Source organism: Desmodus rotundus, chromosome 3 (assembly GCF_022682495.2).
Source record: "Desmodus rotundus isolate HL8 chromosome 3, HLdesRot8A.1, whole genome shotgun sequence".
Lineage (NCBI taxonomy): Eukaryota > Metazoa > Chordata > Mammalia > Chiroptera > Phyllostomidae > Desmodus > Desmodus rotundus.
Window position 1 is genome coordinate 19683440 of NC_071389.1, and position 26147 is coordinate 19709586.

The 26147-nt window shown below is 58.9% G+C and overlaps 1 protein-coding gene across 13 annotated transcripts in view; it reads right to left on the minus strand.

Annotated features, from left to right (window-relative positions):
• Window positions 1–607: 607 nt before the first annotated feature.
• Window positions 608–26147, minus strand: part of ADGRB2 (adhesion G protein-coupled receptor B2) — a 35755-nt gene continuing 10215 nt past the window's right edge. For 2 of the 13 annotated variants that reach the window (XM_053921337.2, XM_053921338.1), the window contains exons 3-31: window positions 17838–17921; window positions 17419–17583; window positions 16128–16292; window positions 15371–15535; window positions 15123–15290; window positions 14947–15048; window positions 14687–14793; window positions 13702–13896; window positions 13458–13526; window positions 13270–13378; window positions 12603–12933; window positions 12136–12241; window positions 11913–11956; window positions 11557–11683; window positions 11022–11125; window positions 10819–10921; window positions 9934–10084; window positions 9687–9756; window positions 9212–9278; window positions 8984–9069; window positions 8584–8682; window positions 6387–6558; window positions 5990–6085; window positions 5600–5639; window positions 4356–4975; window positions 2021–2056; window positions 1635–1733; window positions 1481–1537; window positions 608–1094 (exon numbers count right to left, since the gene is read on the minus strand). In XM_053921337.2, the coding sequence (XP_053777312.1) occupies window positions 909–1094; window positions 1481–1537; window positions 1635–1733; window positions 2021–2056; window positions 4356–4975; window positions 5600–5639; window positions 5990–6085; window positions 6387–6558; window positions 8584–8682; window positions 8984–9069; window positions 9212–9278; window positions 9687–9756; window positions 9934–10084; window positions 10819–10921; window positions 11022–11125; window positions 11557–11683; window positions 11913–11956; window positions 12136–12241; window positions 12603–12933; window positions 13270–13378; window positions 13458–13526; window positions 13702–13896; window positions 14687–14793; window positions 14947–15048; window positions 15123–15290; window positions 15371–15535; window positions 16128–16292; window positions 17419–17583; window positions 17838–17921 (3923 nt within the window). In that variant the 3' untranslated portion in view covers window positions 608–908. Of the gene's footprint in view, window positions 1095–1480; window positions 1538–1634; window positions 1734–2020; window positions 2057–4355; window positions 4976–5599; window positions 5640–5989; window positions 6086–6386; window positions 6559–8583; window positions 8683–8983; window positions 9070–9211; window positions 9279–9686; window positions 9757–9933; window positions 10085–10818; window positions 10922–11021; window positions 11126–11556; window positions 11684–11912; window positions 11957–12135; window positions 12242–12602; window positions 12934–13269; window positions 13379–13457; window positions 13527–13701; window positions 13897–14686; window positions 14794–14946; window positions 15049–15122; window positions 15291–15370; window positions 15536–16127; window positions 16293–17418; window positions 17584–17837; window positions 17922–26147 lie in introns of those variants that run through there. The other 11 variants (XM_053921341.2, XM_053921340.2, XM_071220865.1 and 8 more) reach the window with 11 other exon arrangements.

Here is a 26147-nt window from a genome sequence, read left to right on the forward strand (position 1 = left end):
TGTGAGTCTATCACCCACTTCTTGGAAGCGACAACCTCTCCTCCCGAGGTTCCCAAGGGGGTTGCTAATCACAGTGCCCCACCCTGCCTGGCACCAATCAGAGCCATTCCTTGGGGGTTTGCTGATTGGAATCCAAGAGAAAGTCTCCTTCCCTCTGGGGGCAAAGTTGAGTGATGAGAGCTGGGAGATGGAAGCCTAGCGGGCTGAGGGGAGTAAGGAAGCTTGCCCGAAAGAATGGAGCCATCAGAGAGCAGCTGGAGGGGATTGAACATCTGCTGGCAGAGTGACTCTGGGTCCCATCATCCGAGGCCCACCACCACCCACCTGGTGAAGGCAGCTAAGATCATCACAGCCACTGGGGAAGGCCAGCTGCATGGGGCCCCACCCCACATCCCAATCTGTTTACCCTAAGCACCTACCGGGAAAGAGGTGTGTCCAAGGTCACCCAGGGATTCAAGGGCAAAGATGGAGTCAGAGCCTAGGTGCCCCCTCCCAGTCAGGGCTGGCCTAACCCCATCACACAGTGAGGGGAACCAAGGAGATGAACAAAGCTGGGGTCCCAGGGCTGGGCCTTCACCCAGGAGAAGGAAACAGCTCAGCAGCAAAGTCCACAGAGTGAAGTTTATTCCCAACAAAGTTCCCCTCCCCCCTCCCCAGCCCAGGACAGGGACAGACAGGCTGGGGTGAAGACGGGCTCCAGTGGCTAAGGGGCCTCTCAGAAACGGGAAAGGTCCCTGGCCCCCCGGCCACGCTGTGTCCAGCTCCTGCAGCCCTGCGGAGTCCACTGCGCCTCCCTGCCCAGCCCTCGGGAAAGGGGAGGGGGCGCTGGCTCCTGGGTGGTTTCAAAGTGGAGTGTGAAAATAGAGAGATATATATATTTATACGCAGTGGGCAGTCCAGCGTGGCACTCACACCTCTGTCTGGAAGTCACCATCCGGCGGTTCTGTGGGCTCCCAGGCTGCTGCCCGGTGCAGGGCCAGACGTTCTCGGGGCTTGGGGGGCAGTGAGCCCAGTGTCATAGACTTGAAGGTGCTCCAACTCTGATGTCGCCGCTGTTGGGACAAGCTTGGACGCTCCCCTGGACTGGGCTTCTCCTGTGGAGGGAGCAGGAAGGGCCCGTGGGGATGGGACAACACCCTCTCGCCCATTGTACAAAGAACACACTGAGGAAGCCCAGGGAGAGCCAGTGATGTGCAGTCACTAAGCAATCAGATGCCAAAGTCAGATTCAAATCCAGATCTGCCTGCCTTCAGAGTTGGGGTCCTGCCCCCTGGGACCATATCCCGAGTCTGCCCACCCTCCTCAAGACCCTGGTGGACCCCTCATCAATCCTCCCCATCCCCACACAACCCCAGAAGTGCTGCTTGTGCCATGGGTAGGCCCTTGGTGAGGCAGGCCGTTTGCCAAGGCAGGAAGGTGGACAGGGAGGGAATGAGTCCCTCAAAGGCCCCTCACCCCTACCCAGTCCAGGGATACTTACACTGGACAGGTTCCGTTCAGTCGCCCCACCCGAGGATACACTCCACCGCTTCTCCCTCTGCAACGGGGGCCATGGGTCAGGGTCTGACCCAGAGGCCACTGCGCCAGGCTGAGCCCTGAGCTTCGGGCCGAGTAGCCATGGGAGGGACCCTCACCTTGGCTGTGGACTGGCTGCGGTAGCGGTCGAAAGTGTGGAACTTCTGGTTAAGCTCGTGGTAGAGTTCAGAGTGCCGTTTCCGGGTGTGCATCACCTTCTGGGAGCCAAGGGCATCAGAGGAGGTGCCCCCCACTGGGGGTACTCTGCATCCTGGGTCCCCACATCCCTGCCTGTTGCTGGCCCCTCTAGGACAAGGCCTGGCTCTCTCTTCACCCCAGAGCTACAGGACTGGATGGTGGGGGAAGGGGAGGATGTTGGGAAGATCCCACAGAAACCACAGGCTCGTAGGATCAGGCTCTGCAATGGGGCTTAGACTAGTATTAGGAGTGGAGCCTCCAGGGACAACCCCCGCCCCTTCAACACATACATACACACAGCACCTACCTCAAAGTCCAGGTCTGAATACCGTAACTTCTTTCTCTGGGAAAGCAGCAAGGAGGCAGTGAAGAAGAGCTTTTTTACCACATGCAGGGACTGTAGAGCCCAGAAACCTAGTATCCCAGAGCCTGACCCCTGTCCAGGCCCAGAAGTTCCGAATCCCTAAAGGGCAGCCCCTGGGGTTGTGGGAAGGGGGGCGGGGCCTGGGGGATGCGGAGCCGAGGCACCACCCTGAGGGGGGCTGCAGCGCAGACCCCTGGCCCACACTCACTGCCATCCCTACAATGCACACACGCAGACGCTCGCAGGAGGCACACACTGGCACATGCGCAAACACACAACTGCACATGATCCAAATATCCCAGTACAGACTCACAATGTGGCAGGGACATGGATTCCCACACGGGATCACAGGGCAGACATTCCTTCCTCTGTGGCCTGAATTCTACCCCTTTGCCCCATCTTGCCTCTTTCCCTGTCCCTAGAACCTTCCACTTGTCCTGCAAACACAAGGACTCAAGCTTTTGACCCCCTCTTACCCCTTTTCCTAAAAAGCCAGGCCCTGCCTACCTGGCCTCCCCAACCCCTTACTGGCCTCTCTGGCCCTCACTTGCCTAAGGTCACCTCCTCCGAGGTCTTAACAACTTACTCAGTGTCCAGTGCCACTCAAGGAGGATGCCTTAGAGTCTCAGAATGCTGGCATGAAACCAAGGCCAACGTTCCCAGGTTACATTGGGGAAACTGAGGCCCAAGAAGGGAAAGGGACTTGCCTCAAGGCCCTCAAGGATGATGCTGAAACCCCCATCTAGATCCCCCAAGTCCCCGGCTTGGCAGACATGCTCGTCACCACTGGCCTTCATGATACCACTCTCTGGTCCTCCTCCCACCTCCCTGCCTGCTCCTTCTCCACCAGTACCCCTGGCTTCCCCAACACCAGGCTCTGCAAGCTCTGCCCTGGGCCTTCTCCTGCCCTTCACCGTGCACATATGTGTCCCCCGTTCCCAGCCACACCTCTGTGTCTGGAGGCAGCACACCTCTCCTTGTCCCTATGCCCGCAGCTGTGCCCAAATGAATAAATTCGGAACCCCCCGCCCCCCACCTCACACCCCCTCCTCCACCTCCGCGCCACCAGTTTTCCACACCAGAATTCAGGATGTCACCCTTGACCCCTCAAGATGCTGCCACATTTATGGCCACCTCCCACACAAGGAGCCCAATGCTGGCCCCTCTGTGGTCCAAGCACTGCGGGTGTCCGCAGACCAAAACCACGATGCTAAGCACCACCCACCCCCAACGCTGGTGTCAAGTTTTGTCTTTGTTACGCCTTCCTGTTTTTGCCATCTGCAACAGGAGCAGGCACCAAATGTTCAAAAGCATTTTGGGAGAAAAAAACCTAAACTCGCGAACCTCCTAGATGCTAACTTAATTTCCTTCCTGCGGAGGATGGGGAGCAGGATTCTGAGGCTGGACATGAGTAGCCAACAGTGTCTGAGCTATGACTCTTGCCCTCTTCCTTATCCACAACTTCCTCGTCCCTCCAACTAGAGTTCTAGAATGTTCCAGAGTTCTAGAGTGGGTCACTACCACCTGCCTGTTCCCAGTGATTCTATGCAGGGAACAACAGGTCTGAGGAGGCCAGAGGGAAAGCGGGGCAGAGAAAGGGGCTTGTGTTTTCTCAGAAAGGGGAGGATCAATCACCACCAGCCTGTGGGCGGCTCTGATGCTGATTTGGGGATGGTTAACAGCAGCAATTCCCAATCATCCAGCACCTTCTAGAATCCCACACAGAGATAAATGTTTTGTATGACTCAATTAGTCCTCGCCACAACCCCACAAGGAAGCTGCTGTTATCTCCACTTTACAGCTGAGGCTCAGAAACATGAAGGCTCAGAGAGCTGAACTGGGGCTCAGAGAGAGATTCTGCTCAAGATCTCACTGCTGACCACAGCGGCCTGATCGGAACCCAGATCTGCACGACCAGGAGGCCCAGGCTCGCAGCACCTGGTCTGAGCCTCAGGCCCCTTAAAGCACGATCCATCCTAACCATCCACCCAAAAGTCGGCACTACAGCAAGTGTGAGCGCATCAAGCAGGGCACCCTCAGCACATGAAGTCCAAGCCCCTTGAGGAGTTCAGAGGAGCCAGGATTTCCTTGGACTTGCTGTGGGCACTAAGAGAAGGAGAGATGCACAGCACGTGCATTCCCAGCAACTCGGTACAAAGATGCTGCTCGGAGGTGGCTGCAGGCCGTCCCTTCCTGGCTGCTGCTTGGGACTCAGACCCAGTCTCAGGCATATGGGGGCAGGCCTCCCACGCCCACTTCGTGCCCTAGAGCCCCTCACCTCCAGGGAGCCCAGCTTCATGGTGGAGCCAGGCACAGTGCGGGGCATGGTCCGGCTGCGCTCCCCCGGCTCGGGCACTTGGCGGGCGCTGGGTGTCGGTGGTGGTGGTTGGAAGGTCATCCCGTAGGGGTTCTGTAGAGACCCATAGGCAGGGCCCAGCCCCAGGCCCGAATGGTCCACAGACAAGAAGCTAGGGTAGCCTTCAGTGTGGGCCAGCGCCTTGGCAGCCCGTCGGGGAGTGCCCTCAGGCCGGGTCCTTGGGGGATCCTCGCCACCTCCACTCCCACCGCCAGGCTGCAGGCTCAGAGTCCTTCGCGGCAGCACCATGTAGTCCCCCTCGGAGCCAGGCTCAGCTGGCCGTAGCCATGTGAGGTCCAGCTGCCGCAGGCTGCCCTCCCCACACATGTACACGGGGTTGGCCTCCTGGGGGGGTGGGGGCTCCCCCAGCCCGGGCGAGGCTGCCATGGGCATCAGGATATTCCCAGGCAGCGGGGAGAAGCTGAGGCCCCCCTCAGGACCCATAAGGCAGGACTTGGGCTCCTCGTCCTCATCCAGGGACAGGCGGGACAGTGTGCCTGTGATGGTGGATGGGTTGCAAGTGTTGACCTCCTTGAACAGAACTGGGGGCAGGAGTGGGAGGGAGGTAAGTTGTGGGGAGGAGGAACCCCCATGTGCCCTTGCTGGGCAGGTACCAACCCCCTGGGCTCAGATGGGAGGAAACTGAGCCCTGGAAAGACGGCAGGGTGACCGGCACTCTCCCCCACACCAGAGGGGTTAAGAAAACAACTGGCCCAGAGACCCAAAGCAAGGCAGGGCGAGGAACAAAGGCCCAACTCCTACAGGTCAGCTCCTGCTGCAGGTCCTGACCTCTGACCCCACAGCCCCGAGACTGTCAAAAGGGCCTTGCTCCTCCCCCTCCCTGGGCAGCTCCCCAGGAGACAGAACTGGGAAGAGATTCTGGTAAGAATTATGGAAATGATACAATACTGTAACAGCCACTATGTTCCAAGCACTCTGCTAGGCACCTGATGTCCCCTAATTCATTTAGGGCTCAGAGAGGTAGGCTGTTTGCCCAAAGTCACACAGTAAATGTGTTCATAGCCTTGAATCCACTAAGGGCTGTCTGACTCCAAAGCTAAACTCCACAGTCAGACCCCAGTCAGGGCCTCCCACAGTGGGGCTGGGGGAATCTCCCTTCTTGACCTCCCCGGGGAGCATTCTCAGCTCTGAGCCAGTAGACTCACCTGTCTGACAAGCCAGATCCACATCCTTTTCAAAGTCTGACTATAGGCAGAGAGGGACAGAGTAGGTGGGCAGAGAGAGGATCAATGTATCGGGGGGTGGGGCTCAGTCCCTTCCCTACTCACCCAGAGGTGCTACCCACAGCACTGCCCAACAGAACCTACTGGGGCCCCAGACATGTCTCCTCCCAACCCCATTGGACAGGTGGGGAAAGTGAATGAGGGAAAGACTTGCCCAATGCCACCCAGTGACCAGTGGCTGAGGCTGAATCAAGCCTGATCTCTGTCCCCTCCCTGCCACGGATGGGGGAAAGGGAGGGGCCTGGGGCAAGGAAATGGGGGTGGGGGGATGCTCAGAACCCACCCGTGTCCTGCCCAGGCCTCCTCACTCACCAGGATCTGCAGCTGCCCATTCTTACAGGAGTCTGGGGAGTCTTCGCTCTCATCCGCCCGGCACACGCCCATCTGGCACTTCACCACATCCTGGACCTGGGGGCAGCGGGTGCCTGCTGGCCTGAGTCTACCCAAGGGCCTCTGGCCATAGCTGGCTGAGTCTCCCACCCCAGGCTCCCAGGTGGGTTCGGAAGGACAGAAGCACATCGGGCCTAGCGGGAGGCTGAGAGAAGCAGAAACGCCAGCAGCCCAGGAGGCCAGGCCCTTAGCTCCCATGCCCAGAGCTGCCTGGCTGGGGGCCTGGCCTGGGCCTCAATCCTCCATCTGCAGGGCGGGGAGAGGCGAGAGTACTGGCCTGGTGAGGTGGGTGCAAAAGGACAGGAGAGGCCAGCCCCACCTCTCGGCGCAGGAAGCAGTGCACTGCCGTGATGACAAAGCCTTGTGCAGAGTTGAAGACAGCGAAGAGGGCCTGGAAGAGGACGGAGCGGCGGTCTGTCATGGCCAGGACGGCGGACATCCAAGTGAGCGCCAGCAGGGGCAGCACCACGCAGGAGCTCCAGAGTGAGGCCCTGAAGACACAGTGGAAATGCTCGTCAGGCTGACACTGCAGGGGGTAGGGTGGGCTAGGCCCAGGGCCTGAGCTGAGCCTGGAGCCCTTAAGCTGCCCAAGACTGGCAGGGCCCCAAGCCCCAAGACCTCAGTGACGTTGCAAAGCAGAGACGAGCTGAGAAGCCAGAGTCAGAGAAACAAAGAGGGACAGAAATGGAGAACTATGGAGCCAGAGCAGGGACCACAGAGGTGGGAAGAACACACACGTGGGACCCAATGGGGCTGAGCTACAGCCAGAGGCAACATCAGGGGACAGAGAAGGAGGAGGCAGAACAGGACAGTGGGGGAGAAGAGAAGGGAGACATATCCAGATGCTGTGACTTTCAGCTCCAATTTGCACAAAATCACAGGCCTGGACCACATCCTCAGAGACTCTGGGAGAAGAGAAAAGGGACAATGAGAGAGGACGCAGTGAGAGAATGAGACAGGCAGACACGCAGGGACAGGAAGACTGAATGGGCAGAGACCACAGAGGGTGTCACAGCACACAGATCTTTGGGGGAAAGATGGGGCCAGGCCGGTGCAGCAGCGGCTCGTCCCCTACTGTTCCCCAAGGAGGGGTGCCAGGCCCCCAATGGCTGCTCAGAGCCCTGAGCAAAAGGATCATGGTTGGGGCTGGGGGTGAAAGCCGGGATCAGGGCCAAACCCATACATACCCCGCCTCCTTCACAGGAGGGCAGAGCAAAAGGTAGGCGGGCCCTGCATCCAGCCGCCAGTGCCAGCCCGCCATCACTGGCTACAGCCCACATGGGCACAGGAGGGCAGCCTTCCTCTACTGGGCCAGGCGCCACGCCCAGCCCACTCTGCCTCATGAGTACCCCAGGTGGCAGAGTCAGGCAGGGGTGGGCACAGCTCCCAACAAGGCAGAGACATGGGCAGGGGGTCAAGACCTGTCCTATGAAGAGTGGTTGGGGCCTGCTCCTCATGGCAGGGGCAGGCACAGTGGTCTCCACAGCCCCTGGGGGGCAAAGCCAAGACTAAGAGAGGCCTAATCACAGTCATAAGAGCTACCATTGATTAACCGCTAATTTTCTGCAGGCCCTACACTGAACACTTTACATACATTAGTTCACATTGTGATCAAAACAGCTTCAATAAACAAGCATGGTGGGGGTTATTATCCCAATTTACAGATGAAGAAACTGGAGTGCGCCCAGCTGGGCAGAGAGACCAAGCTGGGATGCAAACCCAGTTTGGCTGCCTCCAAAGCCCAAGCTTTTAACTGCTAGTTCTGACAGACTGGGTCAGAGAGGCAGCTGGCAGCCCAAGTGACAGCGAGCTTTCTACTCCACAGAGCTTCGCAGAGACGGTGCCACCCACCCCCAAAGGCGATGTGCAGCCTGACCCTAGAGGCGCACAAGATAAAGCTGGACTCCACTGCGCAGGGAGGCGGAGATGCATTTCTGGCCCTGGTGGAGGTAGCGCCTGAGGCCCCGGTGGATTTGTGCATGGCTGAAATTTTAAAATTCTCAGCTGCCAGGGACAGTGGTGTCTCAGTGACATAATTCTCTGCCTCCAAGATTCTCTGTCTCCCAACTGGTTGAGATCCAATGCCTCTCAAATTCTAACTTTCAGATTCCATGACAGATGATAAGACTATGATTCACATTCTAACATTCTCAGCTTCTGATTGTCCTATTCTAAGATTCTATCATTCTAATTCTGAGGGTCTATAGGCTCAAAACTGCTAAGGACCTGAGCTTCTATGAGCTCCTGTAGGTTGAGGTGTAAGGAGGGGTCTTTAGCTGTGCCTAAATGTAAGCTGGCAGTGAAGGCAGGGGCAGGAACGAAGGGGTGGGCACAGGAACCGGATTTTCCAGGAAGCACAGACATTCACTCCCAATGCCCTCTGTCACCTTGACACCAAGCCCTTGGCAGGACAAGCTTTCCAGGGCACTGGGCTGATATCCCTCCTCCCCCCACCAAGGGTACTGCCCCCCATTCTTTTGTCCCACCCACCCCCCACTCCCCGGGGCACAACTAACATGGCGTTCCTGGCCGAGGCTGAGCTGAGCAGGGGGCTGGGGACCGCTCCACACGCTGAGCAGGGGAGGAGCAGCCTGGCCCAGGGGCACCGCTCGGACCTCGGGGGCAGCACAGACATGGGAGAAGGGGGGAAACACATGGGAAGCAGGAGGAGAGGGGCAGCATGAGCCCCGAGCAGGGTGGGAGGGGGAGGGCAGGTGAGAGAGAGAGAGGTGGGTTAGGGTGGGCGAGGGACCACAGGAGAGCACCCCGAGTGCCCGCTTGCCTGCACCCTTGAGGCACCAGGGTCAGGGAGTCCCAGGCAGTTGCAGGGCCGAGCCCTGCCTCCAGGAGTGGCCACAGCCCTCCCTCCCTACACCGTTTCCCACACGGCCAAGTCACAGAGACCCCCACCCTTACCCGGCCCTCTGTTTCTTGGACTTGTCTGAGATGCCGTCCCGAGCCATGAGCTTGTTGAAGACGATGATCCCGATGAGCATATTCACCTGGGGCCCAGAGAAGCAGGGTGAGGGAGACATGGTCACTGGGTGCGCTCCTGGCAGGGAGAGCCCCAGGTGGGAGCTGGAGTGCAGGGAGGGCTAGACCCCCTGGGCCACACCCCTCCCAGGACACCGAAGGAACACATACCAGGACAATGACAGCCGCAGGGCCCACAAAGGCATAGAGCAGGCCACCCTCAAGAGAGAGCCAGCAGCTGGGGGGTGGGAGAGAAGGAGCATTAGACACCCAGGCACACTCCTCCCCACCCTTAAATACCATCCCCCAGAGCCCCCTGGGCTGCCAGGCCCACCTCGGCAATGAGGCTGAGCCCCCAGCAGGATTGGAGGGAGCCACTGGCTCTTGGTGAGCCTCAGTTTCCCCTCTAACAGAAGTACAGACCCTCAGGCCTAGCCCCATGGGGATCAAACAAGGCTAACCCCTCAGATAAATGGTTCTTAGAGATTATCCACTCCCAGAACAGTCAGGGAAACTGAGGCTCTGAGATGGGGAAGGACCTGCCCAAAGCCACACAGCAGGCATGGGCCAGAGGCGCAGCCTGTAAAGGCCTGAGGCCCAGGCTGGGGCTCTGCCAGGTTCAGTAACCCCACGGGAGGCCACGTACTAGCTGGATGTGCCGTATCCTTTGGTGCGGGTAAAGCCAACAGACACGGCCACCACCAGGGCAGGCAGACCTGGGGGAGTGGGGGAGCCAGAATGAGACGGCTAGTCCTCAGGGTCCTCTCATCCTCCCAGACCCCAGCCCAGGTGACCCCGGTGCCCACAAAGGTGAGCCAGGGCCGAACCTGAACCTGTCTTGCTGCCCCTGCCCCCAAAGCCCTTTGGCAGAGTCCAGCACGGGCCCTGCTCACCCCAGCCCAGGCAGAGGAAGCGCTTGCGAACGAGGCGGGTGCGCATCCGTCCAATGACAGCCAGGTAGGACTGCCAAGCCTCAGTGAGCACCCAGCAAAAGGAGGAAAGGAAAAAGAAGTGCAGGAAGGCGGCTGTCATGGTGCATACACCCTGCAAGGAGAGGAGAAGGAGGGAGTGGCCCTCAGCAGCCACCGGGGCGAGAGGCACCAGGCTTCCCACACCCGCTGCTGGGTGCTGCCACGGCCACCCACCCAAGCTCCGCCCCCCACAGAGCCCTGCCAGGCACCCCCATCTTCCTGCACCCACACACAGCACGACACAGGCCGGGTGACATGCACACAGCATTCAGCATCCGAGAGGCAGGCGGGCAGGCTGCCCACACACAGACGAGGTTGGCGGGGCAGGGACAGACAGGAGCACCTGCCATGTCATGGCCAGGCGGGCTCCACACCTGGCACTCACAGTGCTGGCACTGTGCAGAGAAGGCTGAGGGGGCATAAGGAACAGCCAGCACAGGTCATCCACAGGCAGATGGCACAAGAGGCCTTGCTGAGGCGCCTACGTGTCCACAGACATGAGAAGGCCCCAGCTCCACACATGCCACCTGCCCTCAGGTGTGCATGCAGGCGCTCAGCTCACGTGGACACCCACAGATGTACACAGACACTTACCACTCGAGCACACACACCCCTCCTCTCTGACGCCTTCACGCACGCTCACACACAATTACCCACACCCTCACCCAGCACACGGCCGGAGCGTGTGCAAACACCCATCACTTAGGTACAAACGCACACACACAGGCACCGCCTCCTGCAAGCACCCTCCACCTTCACCCTCCAACCCCACTCTCACTCCCTGATGCCCCAGGAGCCTGCACCTGCCTTGCTCAGCACCCGGGACTGGCCCACGAGGATCAGGATGTTAGACGCCAGGATGGACAGGCAGAAATTGAGCAAGATGATGGAGCGTTCAGATTTTATAAACCTGAGAGGGCACAGTGGGCAGAGACAGGGGAGCTGGCTGCCCAGGTCCAGCCTGGGATGACCGGTCAGCTCCCACCCAGCCTTCCCAGTGTCCCACTTACCTCCAGAAGGCAGCGTAGATGGCAAGCAGGGTGAGCAGTGCCATGCAGGAAACAGCACAGCCAATCACAAGGGGCACCGAGGGGGAGCCCGCCAGCTCCAAGGTCTGGGGGAGATGAGCAGACGTTCAAATGGGTCACTGGGAGAGGGTAGATACAGGGGTGCCCTCAGCCTCCCCACTTCCTGTCTGGTGGAGACTGGCACCTGCACCTCTGTCACGGCCACACACAGAAGGGGCTCAGCACTGTCTGCACAGGTGCACAGAGCAGACCATGTGGAAGCATGTTTATGCTCACCACCCACACTCTTGCACATGTAACCGGACAGGCACATGTGTGCACGCACACACACACAAATGCCCACCGCCACACCACCCCCAGGCACGTCTCAAGGAGACAGACTGCCGTGTGCAATCCCAGAAGTGCTTCTGCTCAGACACACATGTGGGATCACCAGCTTCCTGCTGCCACTGTCAGAGATGGCCGCTGGCAGCCCAGGCGCCCCCTTCCGGCCCAGCCCGGGCACCTTCCCACTCACCAGGTCCTTGGGCGGCTGGGCCAGCACAGCAAAGGTGGACGGGCGCTGGCACTGGCAGCGGGTGTGGGCTGCCTGGGTCTCCAGGGTCTGGCAGCTCTCAGTGTCCCAGTCCCCTGAGCTGGCGTCCCTTGGGTGGGGGAAGAGGTGGAGTGAGACCCAGCCCAGCTCCACGGCCCCACCCCCAGCACTGGCCACTGCCCAAGAACAGGTGAATCCAGGGCAAGGCCAGAGCCAAGAGGCAGGCAGTTGGGACCCCCAGGATTCGCCCTTCATCCTGGCCTTCCAGACAGGAGATCCCCCCGAGGAGAGGTCCTAGGGCTGCACTGTTCCCCACACAGAGCCCCTGCCCCACTCACGCTCTGGAGTAGTCCCAGCTGGCACAGTGGGGATCTGTGGTGCCCTGGGGAGCAGAAGACATGAGCGCAGTGTGGGCTGGGGTCCCCACCTCCCAACCCACCACGCAGGACCCACCCAGGTCTGAGGGTGGGCCTGCATCGGGCACACCACCTCCCAATCAGACAGGCCTTTGGCCGCCCATGTTGGGATATTCCCAAGGTCCCTGCCTGGGCCCCCACTCACATTAATGATGTAGGAGAGCTCCACTGTGATAAGGGGCTCAGCTGGTGGCTGGGTAGGGGGCCGCACAGTCACTGTCATCACCCGGGATGTGACGGCCAGCGGGGGCCTGGGGACAGGTTCTGAGGTCAGCTCCTGCCAGCAGGTGCCCAGACCCAGTCAGGAACCCCAAAGTTGCTCCAGATGGGGTCAGGGGGCTACCAGGGGTCAAGTCCAGGGAGAGGCCTAGAGCTCAGTGGGGCCCAAAACTTCAGGTGAGGTCTAGAACTCAGTCCAACACGCCCTGGACCTCAGCGAAACCTCACGGACATCTTTGAGAAGCACCTGTACACAGAGCCAGGCAAGGGGTCCCCGAGTCTGCAGGAGGATGCAGCTGGAGCTCTTGGTGGCCAGCACAGGCTCAGTCCTTCTCCTCTCACCTGGAACTCCCTGAACCTCTGAAGCCCCACCCACACCTCCCAGGCACTCACCTGGGAGGCGGCAGGATCAGGCCCAGGGTGCGGTAGAGCACAGCACCAATCACAAAGTAGGAGGAGGAATCCTCGGGGTCTGCTGGGAGGAGGCGCTGATGGGAGTAGCCTGGGCCAGGGGGCACTGTTCCTGGGCCCTTCCCCCTGCCAGGACTGCCCGACGCCTCAGAGACAACCGTCTTTCCTGGGGCGGACAGGCTGAGCACCTCCTTGGGCAGGAAGAGGCGGTCCTCCGAGTGCCGCACCCAGTCCTTCATGCCCCGGCGGCCCCGCATGGGGAATGTGATGTCACTGGACACAGCTGACACTGGCTCTCGCTGAATGCTGATCACTGCAGGGGGACCGGGGATGGCAGGCCACAGCAGAGACAGACAGACACACAGAAGACACACCCAAGGAAAGAGAAATGTGGGGGGACAGACACCAGGAGGGCGGATGCAGACATACCGAGGTTGGCGCCAGCCCAGAGGTGTGGGGACACGTACAGAAACACGACACATGGGTGGAGCAGGGGAGAAGCACGGAGAGAAAGGGACAAAGAAGGAGTTAAACGGAAAGACAGGGCCCCAACACAGAGAGAGAGATAGGAACAGCCTCAGAAACCATCCCTCTCCAGTGAGGGCCTGCACCCCACACCCAGCGCCCGCTCCCTGCCAGCCTCCTGTACCCAAGTTGTCCGTGACAATCAACGAGCTCTGAAAGGCCTTGAGGGCATCGCCCACCAGGTGGATGAAGTCCTCCACGACCCGGAGCAGGTGCACAGAGCCAGGGGACACCTGGGGACGGAGGATGTATTTAACAATCCAAGATGGAGGTGGATCATGGGGGAGGAAACCTAGAAGCCTAGCCCCTCACCTGCTGAGCATCATCCCACTTGTCCTTGTTTTCTGCATCCACCATGAAGCTCACCACCTGGAAGAAGCGCTGGGGAGAGAGCGGTGACTATCAGGAAGTCTCAGCCCCAGGGACGAGAGCTTCCCCAACTTAGCCACACTTGCCGCCCCCAGCAGACTCTGCCATAGGGGCCCAGATGCCACCCCTTCAGTCTGGAGCTTCTGCACCCTCAGCCCTCCCTCCCCTCAGCAGGGCAGGGAAGTACCTGCACATCATCAGCTGAGGGCACATAGGTGGCCCTCTTGAAGGTGTCAGTGACGTTCCTCAGAATGTCCACAGAGAAGAGCAGGTCTCCGCTGTAGTAGGTGCGCCGGGCCAGCAGCTCCTGCAGGCTGCGCACCACTTGTGACATGCCCTCGCCTGCCAGCATGCGCTGCCCCTTGGCCAGGTGCTCCCGAAGCTGCAGTTGACAAGGGGGCTGCTGTCGTCAGAGTGTCAGGAGCTGGGACCAGGCCCTGGCCCATCCCACTCCAGTCCACCCACTGCTTGTGTCGGGAGAAAGGGGGGGAAAGGCAGAGATGCTCAAAGGACTCACGGGGAGACAGAGTTCAAGAAAGAGACCCACAGAGAGAAACTCTAAGGATATTTTTAAAAGCCTGAAACAGAAATAGCTAGAGAAGGAAGGTGCTCAGATGCACATACAACAGATGATAAGCATGGTGCAGGGACTGGGTACTCCCCTGGCCCAGAGGGTCACGCACACTCCGGAGTGTAACTCACTCATTTTCATATTCTCTCTCTCTCTCTCTCTCAAACAAAAGTTCCAAATGCAAACACACAACTAATGCCAATTACAGTCAGACGAACAAGCACACACAGGCCACATTCGCTGACAACATTCTACGCTGGGCACGGGGGACACAAAAATAAATTCAACTTTGTCTCCGGGCATCAGGGAGTGCCCAGTCTGACAGGCAGGACACACACATTTTGAAGAGCACTCATTATACTTAATGACTGAAAAGCTCAGGGGCCCTAGGCATACAGAGGTAGGCACTATGGGTAAGGAAATGGTAGGCCTTGAGGTATGATTAGGAGTTTGCCAGACAAGGAGAGGCACAGCCAGGCAGAAGTGGGCACACACATATACGCCAAGGCACATGGGCATGAGTGAGAATCAAGCTCCCTTCACCCCCTACCGGCGCCTGGGGCGGATCTTGTGTTGCCCCAGCCCAGCCGGGCACACTCACTGACAGATATAGGTAGCGGTACTCGTGGGAGATGCAGCGGGCAAAGCTGGGCAGCCCCCAGTATGCCACGCCCTGGGCACTGAGGAGACAGCGGCGGCTGGCAGACCCTGCAGGGGACAGGACAGAGGGTTGAGTGTGGGGGCTGAGCTCTCACCCACTTCACTCCACACCTCGGGCTGGAGGATCAAAGAGGCTGGAAACCCAGAAGGGGACAGCGAGAATGACAGGGGTGGGGGCCTGGAGACAGTCCTGCCCCTCACCTGAGGCATTGGGAGGACACTTGTTGTAGATGATCTCACCCGCCGCCGCCTTCTTCCACGTCATCAGCATCACGTACTCGTCCCTGCACATCTCGTGGAAAGCTGTGGGTACAACGAAGGGGCTCAGCCAGGCCCACGTGCTTGTCCCCGCACCCCCAGGGGCCTTTGAGCAATACCTGGACACCTCTTCTCACTGCAGGGCTTCACCTCCTCCCCGGTGCCCTCACAGGGGTAGCCCTGTGTGCCCGTGGCCTGGCACATGCGGAAGCGACGCTGCCAGCCTGTGTCACACGTCTTGGAGCACAGGCTCCATGAGTTCCACGGTCCCCACTTGCCATCTGGGGCTACAGGAGAGGGCGGGCATGAATGACCCCAGGCGCCCCCAGGGCCAGGATGGTCACCTGCCGCCCTTGCAAGCACTCACCCGGGCACTCAAGGTTGCTGCACTCGCGGGTGTCAGTGAGGGCACCAGTACACGTGGCCCAGGCTGGACCTGCCACGCTGCACTTCCGGCTGCGCTGCTGAGTCCCATTGGCACAGGAGGTGGAACATGGGCCCCAGGGACCCCACTCTAGCCACTGGCCTTCCACTGCATGGGGAGACACAAGCGGGGGTGGCTGTTGAGCAAGGGATGAGGGAACTGGCAGAGGCAGAGCCTGCTAAGCATTGAGACTTGAGCCAGGCCAGACCCACTGGAGAGGGATTGATGGGCGGGGTGGGGGGGAGGGGGGAAGTGAGCAGGTGGTGCCTGGGCTCGGTCCTGCCTGCTTGTCACCAGCTCCAGAAACACAGGGCACCTCTCCACTCAGCATGGAGGCACACTTTCTCTTTTGGCTAGGGAAATGGGTCACCTTCTGATTAATCTTTGTCTACACTTATGCCCGGCTTCCTGTGCCCTCACCACCCAGCTGGCCATGAGCACCAAAGTGCTACCAACAGAAAGGCTAGCCCAGGGCTTAGGGAAAGGGGCACTGGCGAGCAGCCCCTATTGGATGGGGTCAGGATGTGCCAATTCCAACTCTGCTGGGCCAGGTCACCTCCCACGCTGACAGTCTCCCCATGCTTGGTCAAAGTTTAGGGGCCCCCAAGGGCAGGACACTGGACCCGACTGTCTCCTCTAAGTCTCCCGACCCCCACCCGGCTGGGCAGCGCCCGCCTAGAAGCCCACGGGCGCTACTGACCCGGGCAGGCAGCCATACTGCAGAGCTTAGTCTGCAGTTCGGGACCCTCGCAGGCCTTGCCGCCGTGCTGGGGGGGCACGCAGGTCCGCATCCGGCTCCGAGACCCCCGCCCGCAGCTGCGGGAGCACAGGCTCCAGGACCCCCACTCCTCCCACACGCCGTGCACTGCAAGGAAGCACGTGGCCTGTGGCTGGGCCGCACCTTGGCCCCGCCCACTGCCCATCCACCCGCCAATCAGGAGCTCCGGCAGTTCTGTGACCACTCCTCATTGGCTCTGTTCTGGGCCCCAGGACTCCACCCTTTGGGGAGATGTGGATGAGACGAGTTTACAGTCCAAACTCACACAGGACACCCGGACAGGGAGACTAGAATCAACCCAGAAGGGGAGCCAGGGGTCCTCCCCTCCTGGGAGCACAGAAAAGCCCAGGAAAGAACTCAAGATCTACCCCCACCCTACCCTACCTTTTCCCTCCCCACCCCTCCCCACCCCCAGACCCAGAGCAGGAAGCCAACACAGCAGGCCTGGAGCAAGAGAGGTGACCCTCTGCCCCCAAGTGCACGGACACACAGGAGACAAGAACCTCTACATGGACACTGACACAGAGCTCACACTCCAGAACACGGCTTTGCCCCGGCCCTCCGCAAGCTCCTGCTGCCCCCAGCGCCAAGACCCCTTCCAGGTAGCCCTAGTTTAGTTCCACAGCCAGGAGCTAGCCAGCCCCAGGCACCACTGCACTCCCTCAGGGCATGGGGAGCAAGACTGGCAGAAGCTCCCCCCTCCGCACCCCCCCCACCAGACGCAGGTCCCAGGCAAGCACATGCACATTCTCAACTCCGTGCTGCACTGAGGAAGGCCTCAGGGGCCACAGGAGGCGTCCTGGGGAATGGGATGGAGAGTCAGAGGAGGGAGGGGGTTGGTCAGGGAAGGTTTCATTGTTTTAAAGCATCATTTGTTTTAGATCTTGAAGGTCAGGCTGAATTTTGATAGCCCAGGTGTGGGGGATTGGGAGATAGGACTAGAATAAGGAAATGCAGGGGGGTGGGAAAATGCAAGGGGTGCTGGTATAGCCAGAGCACAGGGAACATGGGGGGCAAGAAGGGTAAAAAGATAAGCCTTACTACCAGGCCCGAGACATCTGTGCCCCAGTGCCCTGGGTGGGGCTGGGCACAGTATGGGGGGCAGTCAAGTTTGCTGAATGACAGAAGGCAACCACCTCTGGCAGATTAACTTGCCCGAGTCCCAGGCAGGACGTAACCTGGCAGGCAGACCAGTCGGGGAGGACGGGCATACCTGGGCAAGTGGCTGAATTGTTGCAGGGCCGGGTCTCCCGCAGGGGCCCGCTGCACAGGGTCCCATAGGGGGAGGACACACAGGAGCGGGTCCGCACCTGCAGACCCTGCCCACACGTCAGGGAACACACGCTCCACGGGGACCACTCCTCAGCCGCCGGGTCACCTACAAGAGAGGGACAGTGTCGGCGGCAGGGGGCACCTTGCAAGCACTCGGTCTCTTGGGAATCCTCCTACCCTGAGCCCAAGTGACAGGCCCTTCAGGAGGCAACCCAGCCCTGCCCACAGGCCTCACAGAGCAGAGAGATGCCACTGAGCTCCAGGACGCAGACACAGACAGGCACACGCCAAGCACACATGCCACCAGACGCCACACAGTCGGGCTCCCGCCACAGAGGGAGGGAGGCGGGCCCGAGTTACCTGTCTGCGCCAGGTATACCCCAGGCTCATCTGCAGACCTTGGCCACTGGGTTTTCACCTTTGGTTCCTCTTCCGGCTCCTCACCTGGAACACGGAGGCAGCAGCAGGGGCTTAGCCAAGGCCAGCTCTGTCCTGCCAGAGTGGCACAGAGGAGGCAGCCTTGCTCGCCCTCAGCCTGAGGGTCTAGAACCAACTGCAGACAATGCTGAGAGAGCATGGGGTCCTGCCCACCTGCCCCGCCCACCATTTTACAGATAAGGAAACTGAGACTAAAAGGCCACAGGGGACTAGCAGGCAGCCTCACAGCTCTTTTCCTCCTCTCACACCAGGAGAGACGGGAGAGGCGAGAGGCGTGGCCTCTCACATTCATGAGCCCTGGCAGACTTCTGTGCCAAGTGCTGTCACACTGTCCCCTTTAATCCTCCCCTGGGAAGTAGGGACCCCATCTCTATGTGAAGAGGAGGAAACTGAGGACTAGAGAGGGAAAGTGACTTGGCTGAGACCACACAGCTTGGCGAGCCTGAAGCCCAAGTTCTTTCCCTTCAGAGGTCTGACTCCTAGGGCTGCCAAACACCCAAGCTGGGCAACTGTGACCCACATCCCCCCACCCCAGCCTGCCGCTAGGACATGATTCATGCCAAGCCAGGGGCTGAGTCTTGGGCCTGGATTTGGCTCCCCAAGCAGCACCGGACTGTGACCTGGAGGCACAGGTTCAGAAGGCTGTTCCTCTGAGACCCAAGGGCTTAGAGGGTCTATACCCAGCAGACCCTTCTTCCCACTGTCCCTTTGCCCAGGAGAGCGGCAATCCTCCAGGAGGCCGATGCTGCCTCGGGCCCAGCCTCACAGGGCTCTTGGCTGCCCTGATTTATGTGTCTGGTCCAGGCCTTGGAAGAGTCACCAGTGCTGGAGGAGGGGCTGGGAGCTCCTATTCTCCAAAGCCAGGCCTTCCTGCTCAGATATGAGCTCATCCAGGCCCAACCCCCGCAGGCTGGGTAGTAGGGACAGGGGCAGACAAGAATGCAGACAGGAGAGACCCAGCCCACGTAGAGTTGCTGGGCAAGTGGGACTGGAACAGCATTTGGGGACAGGGCTCAGCGCATGCTGTCCCCAGACCAGAAGGTACTCCTCTCCCCAACCCCTGGGCCCTCTCCTATTTCTAAAAGTCACATCAGCACACAACAGGCACTCTGTGTTCGAAAGAACCCAAGAGGGCTGTACTCTTCCCAGCCCCTGCTGTGTGGCCCAGGCTCTGGATCAGAGAAAAAGCTCTGAGGGAACCTGCTGTCCAGGGGGCCTTCAGCTGCCACTCAGCCCAGCTCTGGTCTCCACGCTGGGGCCCCTCCCGCCACCTCTGCCACCAGTCTTAAGACCTGCTCTACATCATCCCCGGCACTTCTCCACCACCTCTAAAACCTGGGCCTCTAGGACATCTCTGGAGTCAGGCAACCCTGGACCCCAGCTGGGGCGTGGACACTGACTGGCTGTGTGACCTTGGGCGAATGTCGCTGCCTCTCTGACACCATGTTTACCTCTGAAACAACACTCAAACACTCCCTGACAGTAGGCCATGAAGCCCTTAGCATGCTGCTTGGCCTGTGGCAGGTGCTCAGGAGCAGGAACTGTCTGGCTCATTCTCGCCATCTCCCCTCCCCTCCCCTCCCAACCCCCTCCCAACCTCCACCCCTTCTGCACCCTCACAGGCCACCCTTCAGCCCCCAGGCCTCCTCCCTTTGAACAGCGTCTGCAGCGCCTCCTGGCCTCACTCTGGGCCCTGTCTCCATCAGGACCACTGAGAAGGTGCTGGTGGCGTGCCTGCCAGCTCCCAAATCTGCTCACCCAGTCCTTCCACCGCACCCACCCCAGAGCCCATGACAAGCCGCCTTCTCCACAACCACCCCCAGGCTGCTGAAGAAACCCACAGCTGCACCAACTGGCACCACGACAGATCCAGGGCTGCACATCTGCTGGGCGCCCAGGCTGCTCAGCAGCCCCTCTCGGCTCCCTGCCTTCCTCATGCTCCAGCTTGCCAGCTGCACCAGACCTTGACCTCTCTCCTCTAGCCCATCTCCACCCACCCCCTCAGCAACCAGCTCTGTTACAGAGAATGCAGAAGCTATGATACAGGAGCACCCCCCCTCCCCCCCCCCCCCCCCCCCGCTTATCCCACCCCTCCAACAGATCTCTTCACAAAGGCCAACCCCTCAGCCTGGGCCTGCACCCCACCCCTCCTCTGTCTTCTCAGGGGGCTCCATCCATTACCTGCTCTCCCATCGCTACCCCATCAGCATTTTCTTCTTGTCAAAGCCCATGAACGTGTCCGGGCCTCCTCCATTCCGGGGGGAACCCTCTTTGACCCTCCTTCCTCCTCCTGCTACTGCCCTCTGGCTTCTCTTTGACATCCATGAGTGGTTCACAGCTGGCACTCCAGTTTCTCACCTGCCACTCACGTCCTTGCTCAAATGTCACCTCGCCTGGTAACCCACGGCAGTCTAGCTTCTGACTACATCTTTGTACAGAAACCATTCTTGACAAAGTCCTCACCGCCCTCCTGGCTGCTACATCCTACGGACACTGTGTCGGCCTCATCCCACTTGACCCCTCGGCGCATTTGACCCTGCTGCCTCTCCCCACCTTGAAACACTCCCTTCCCTGACTTCCTGCCTCTCTGGCTCCCCCATCCCAGTCTCCCTACTGGTCTAGTTTCCTGCTGCTTCGGGCATTCGCACTTTGTACTGTTTTCACCGCACACTCCACAACCTTCTCCAGGCTTAATGAACCCCTCTGCATGGCTGTTCCAAGTCATTATCCCCAGAGCCGCCCCCCCCCCCCCAACTCCTGTCTAGTCTCCTGCTTCCTGAACAGGTCTTCTGATGGAGGGCCCTCAAACTCAGCATGTCCAAAATAGGATCATCATCTCCTTTCAAAGTTCCACCTGCTTGTTCCCCACCCTCTTTGCCCGACAAACTCCTATTCGACCCTCAAAACCCACCTCAAATGACCTCTCATCTGAGAAGTCTTCCTTATCCCCACTCCCCAGGAGGAACTGGCTGCCCCCTCTTCTATGTGCTCTCTCATCACAGATGATTCCACCTTCTGACTGTCTGAACGTCCCCCCACCCATGAGCCCTTGAAGAAAGGCTGCCTGTGAGCCCTCTCCCCAACTGCGGCACACGTCCACACAGAATCGCGCCCATGGAAGTATCAGAAAACACGGATGGACAGACTCCTCCTAGTTTCCTCTCCCTGCCCCCACCTCATGGTGGGGTGCAGGTCACTGGAAGCAGTCGTTTACAATCTCCAGGGTCAGCTCTGCCCAGCAGCCCTCCACCATTTATGAATAAACATTCTGGAGATGCCTTCGACCTGTTGCAAATCCAGCCAAGAGTCCCCTTATCCGGCTCTTGTTTTGGTGTCTTGACCGTCATCAGGTGCATAACAAGCCCCCACCAGCCTGGCATCCAGGAAAACCGTCAAGCAGGAACACATGACCGGCCAGCCTGACCTGTTTGCCGTGAACCCACACTGCTTCCTGAGGTCTCCAGTCCTCTACCTACTATTCCCCAGCTGCCGCAGGCCAGCCCCACGACGTAGCCAGGGGTGATGGTGCTGGTCACTAGAATCCACCTTAATTGAAAATCAGAACATGTCCTAGGTGCAGCTTGAGTCCCTCTCCTAGACTCCTGGGCTGGGCCAGACAGGGGAAGGAACAAGTCCAAGGCCACACGGCTGGGGCCTGCACTGACTGCGGTCCTCTCCACCCCAGACCCCTCCCTCGGAGGGGTGGCCAGCGATTTATTTCCCCACATGTGGGGGAAGAGGACAGAGAAGGTCAGAGGTGTCTGAATATTCTAACAAATGTTTATGCAGCATCTACCATGTGCAGGTCCCAGTCACCCAGGGCACAGAACAGGGGGCATCTGGGAGGAAGCTGAGCCAAGAGGACAAGGAGGGGTCCGGGAAGGGGTGTGAGTGCCCCCAGAACTCCCGAGTGTCCCACCCAGTGAGCTCGAGGCCTTGCTGGACCAGGGGCTCTGAAGCTCGCGGGCCTGCAATCTATCATTTTCCCACCTGGCTGCCTGACGTGAGCAGAGAGAGACCTGCTGCCCGGGACAGGCTTCCCGGGTGACCCCTGAACGGGGCTGTTTTGTTTCGAACAAGGTGACATTTGCCGCACAACTGCTACATGCCAGTCACCACGCACTCTACACCACGTCACTTCATCCTCATTGGGACATATTCCCCCACTTATTAGTAAGGAACAAGGCTCCAGCGCTGGAGTGAGGCTGACAGGGATTCGAACCCAGGCCTGTCCGACTCTGGAGGCTGTGCTCACTCCACCGAACTGCACTGGCTCTGACAAAATGCAGCTCAACTCACACCCCCTCAGAGACACCTTTCCTAACTCCCACGGGCCCCCAAGCCACTCCCTTGCCCCACCAAAGCCCCTCAGACGTGCCTCTATTATTTACTTGTTTTCACACCACTTTTCAACTGTTCCTTTGCACCTCTACCCCAGCCCCGAGGTGAGCCTGCTTATCCTCTGTAGCCTCTGAAGTGACTGTCTAGGAGTCTGGCCCCAGACACACTCCCTGCTTGAGGAACCTTCAGTGGCTCCCCACTGCTACAGCCACCGTGTCAACCTCTGAGCCTGGCGTGCTCCGGCCCCCACTGGCCTTCCAGTCCCGCCCTCCCCTCCCCACCAGGCAGCCAAGCACACTGCGGGCCATGGAAAGAGTGGGAAGAACACAGATTCGGGGGCCTGATTCCCGACTCTGCCGTAGTCTTGCTGTGTGCCCTTGGGCAAGCTGTCTCACCTCTCTGAACTTATAAATCTTCAACTGAAGGTAAAGATGATGCTTCCCGCCACAGGTTCATTGTGAGAATTAATGAAAACAAGAGATGCAGACCACCTGGAGCACAAGAGCCTCCCGATGATGAGGAGCTGCCACCCCTTCTTGTTTTCCCTTGAATATACAAATGCTTTCCTCCCTGTACCTTCCTTCATCAGCTAATGGTGTTTCCTCCCCTTGGAATTCCCTTCTTCCACATCAATATGCCAACATCTTCTACATGTCAAATGCCACCCCTTCCAGGAAGCCTTCCTAGGCTGACCACATGAAGGTTTGGGTATGCTGGTCCCTTCTCCTGTGGCTTAGACCCCAGGCTGCCTCCTGCTGCAGCTCTCATGGGCACTGCGGGAGGGTCGCAATCTGCCTCTCCCCTCTTGTACAGAGGGCCTAGCGTGGGGCAGCCAGACACACAAGAGAGGCATTCAGCAAACACTGGCCAGATATCCCTGAGAACTCCTCCACCCGACCTACCACACAGGGACCATTCTTGTCTCACCCCTGGCACTGGCAGGCAGAGGGGGCACAGGCTCTGCCATTTGAGCAGGACTGCAGACCCCGCCCCCCAAACTCCACACAGTCCAACCCCCTCAGCCCCTTTTGTGGGGAACTTGTTAAAAATAATCATGATAATCATCACTTCCACAGAGAGAGCCATGCGATTTATAAAACGGTCCCCAGGCTCTCTGTTTCCTCCCTGAGGCTGGATCCAGAGCCCTGGGTACCAACTGATCCCCTTGACACGTGGCTCCCTGGCCCCAGCAGTGCCTCTGGTTCCCCATAGTGCATCAGAATCCCAGGGGTGCAGGGACAGAGAGAGGTGGCTTTTGGAACTTCCAGGCTTCACCTCTGCAGTTCAGTACAACTGGTTGTCCCTGTGAGACCCGAAACCCAGCCAGGATGCCAATGCCCTTCCATGACTTCCTCCCCCCGCTGCTGGCCTATCTGCCCAGCCTCCCAGTGAAGCTAGCTGGATCCCTGTCACCACCCCCACAGGGACAGGAGCTCCTCGAGAGCAGGGACCATGTCTGACTCACCCTGTCCCCCCCATCTTCCCCACGACATCCATCTTCTTGCTGCTCTACTTAAAGCCCGTGGCCATCTAGGTAAGGTCCCAGTGTTTTCAGATGCCAATCAGAGCCCTGGCCCCATCTCCCACCCCTGGGCGGGTACTGCCATCCAGTAATGCCATTCTATGTAGCTCCCTGTACCTGGCTCGTTAACACCTCCATGCTCTTGCAGGGGCTGTTCCCTCCACCTCAGAAGCCCTTTCTCCTATGGGGCTTCCCAAAGCATGCAACAGGTGACGGGGTGTCTCGCAAAGGCGCCATTAAACAACCATGGACCACGGACGGTGAAACTCATCCCCTTTCCAAGTCTCTTTTAATTAGGGTGACGATGTGCCTATCTGCCTGGGATAGTCCAGGTTGCACTGTCGCCCTGGTGTAATTAACAGTACCCCCTACTCCCTTTATAACCTCATAAAAGTCCCAGTTTGGATGATGAATTATATGGCACCTTACTTTCCATCCTTCCAGATGCATGAGAGATGGAGTCTCTGGGCTTCCCAGACGTTAACGCGTCCCTTAGCACATGCCGATTTCTCTTTCTAACAAATGGAGAGCAGGGGCGAGTACGGTGCTAGAATTTGCTACTATCACTTGGTTTTCACTATGGTCGTTTCCTTGGTTATCTTCTATTTCAAATAAGTGTTATACGTTTTCCATTTATGATATGAAATTTCTCTTTAGTACAATGAATCTAAAAGGCAAGTCAATTTGAGGAAAAATTTCAGAGGCTAGTGAATTCCTATTCACCCCTCAAAACCCAATTCAGGTTCCCCTTCTTTAGGCTGCCTTCTCCCCCTCTGTGGTCTGATCCCCGACTCATCCTCCTCCCTTGACGTCAACACAGGTACTGCATCATACCCGTTACACTAAATTGTGACAACAAGCAACTATTCATTAAGGATTAACCATGTGCCAGGCACTTGCTAAGCACTTACCCACGTTCTCTTGCTTAATCCTCACTACTATTCCATGAATAGCTCTCCCATCCTCATTTTGCGGGTAAGGAAATGGGGGCAAAGAGACTTACCCAGGGTCACACAGCTAATCAGTGGTGGGGTCAGGCACTGAAGCTGGGGCTGGGCGACTTCAGCCTGTGGCCTTGACCACACTGTACACTAGTGGTCGCTCTCCCCCACCAGGGGGCAGAGGGGGCGCCTGGTCCACCCCAGATCTCATTCACTCTGAAGTGGCCCAAGGCCTAGCACAAACTTTGCTCCAATAAAGACATGGAGGTGTGTGTGATGGATGAGCTGGGGCTCAGCCCCTGCTGAGATGTCGGGGGGGAGGCCTGTGCCCCACTCTCTATCCCGTGAGAGAGCATGGAGCTCCAGCAGACAGCGCTGGGCTGGAAGGATCTTCTGGGAAACACACTGCACACGCTAGGTCTTCCTCTACCCCACCCAGAGACAGGCCCTGCCTCCCTGGTGTCTGAGCCCCACCTACACAGGCAAGTAAAGCCCCACTTCCTGCCACCAGACCAGGCTGGCCAAAGGCAGGGCCTGAGTGCTGAGAGGAGAAAGGGCAATCTAGGACCGGGCTGGACAGATGAGAGGCAGCTTCCTAGAGGAGACAGGGCTTGAGTTGTGCTTAGAAGGATTCAGAAGTTCTGGGTAACCAAGGGCAAAGGGCATTCCAGGTGAGGGAAACAGCCCAAGAAAAGGCAGGGAGGCTAGAAAGCAAGGAGTTCAGGGGCCAGTGAGGAGCCCTGGCTGAAAAAGGGTAGGGGAGTTTTAGAGGGAAGGCTGGAAAGCGCGTGGGGCTAGAATGCCAGGCTGAGGAGTTTGGGCCGCAATGAGGAGTTGCTTCGGGCTGTATCAGGGAAGTAACACCCAGAGAAACGGGGGCCCTGAAGTCCCAATGGGCAGCATCTTGTCCCAAGTCACACAGCAGCAGTGGCAGAATGGAGATTTGAACCAGCTCTTGCCTCCCAGGCCCAACACTCAGGGGACCCCAGGCTCACCTGACGGCCATTACTCAGGAATAAGCCCAGGTGATAGGGAGGATGGGCAAGCAGCAACCAGCCAAGGGTGGAACAGATCCCCTGGGGGGCAGCAGGGAGCATGACAGAGGAGGGAGAGGGACTACAAGAGTGAAAGATACTTTCTCCCGGGTGTCACTTTGCCATCCCCATTGGCTGATGCCTCCTCGGGACCAGAGGGTCAGTGGGCAGAAACTGCAGGTCGGTGGCTACCCCCAGGAACGGGGCTTTGCAGCTGGCACCACCTCTAGAACCCACCTTCCTGCCCCGGCCTCCGTACCAGTCCTCCACCGGGCTCCTTCCCGCCTGCCGTCTTCCCGTGCTTCCTTTTCCCCACTTAACAGATTGCGGCAGCAAGATGGCACAAATTTATGGCTCAACTCACCAAAAATAACAAGAGATCTATCAAAGGCAG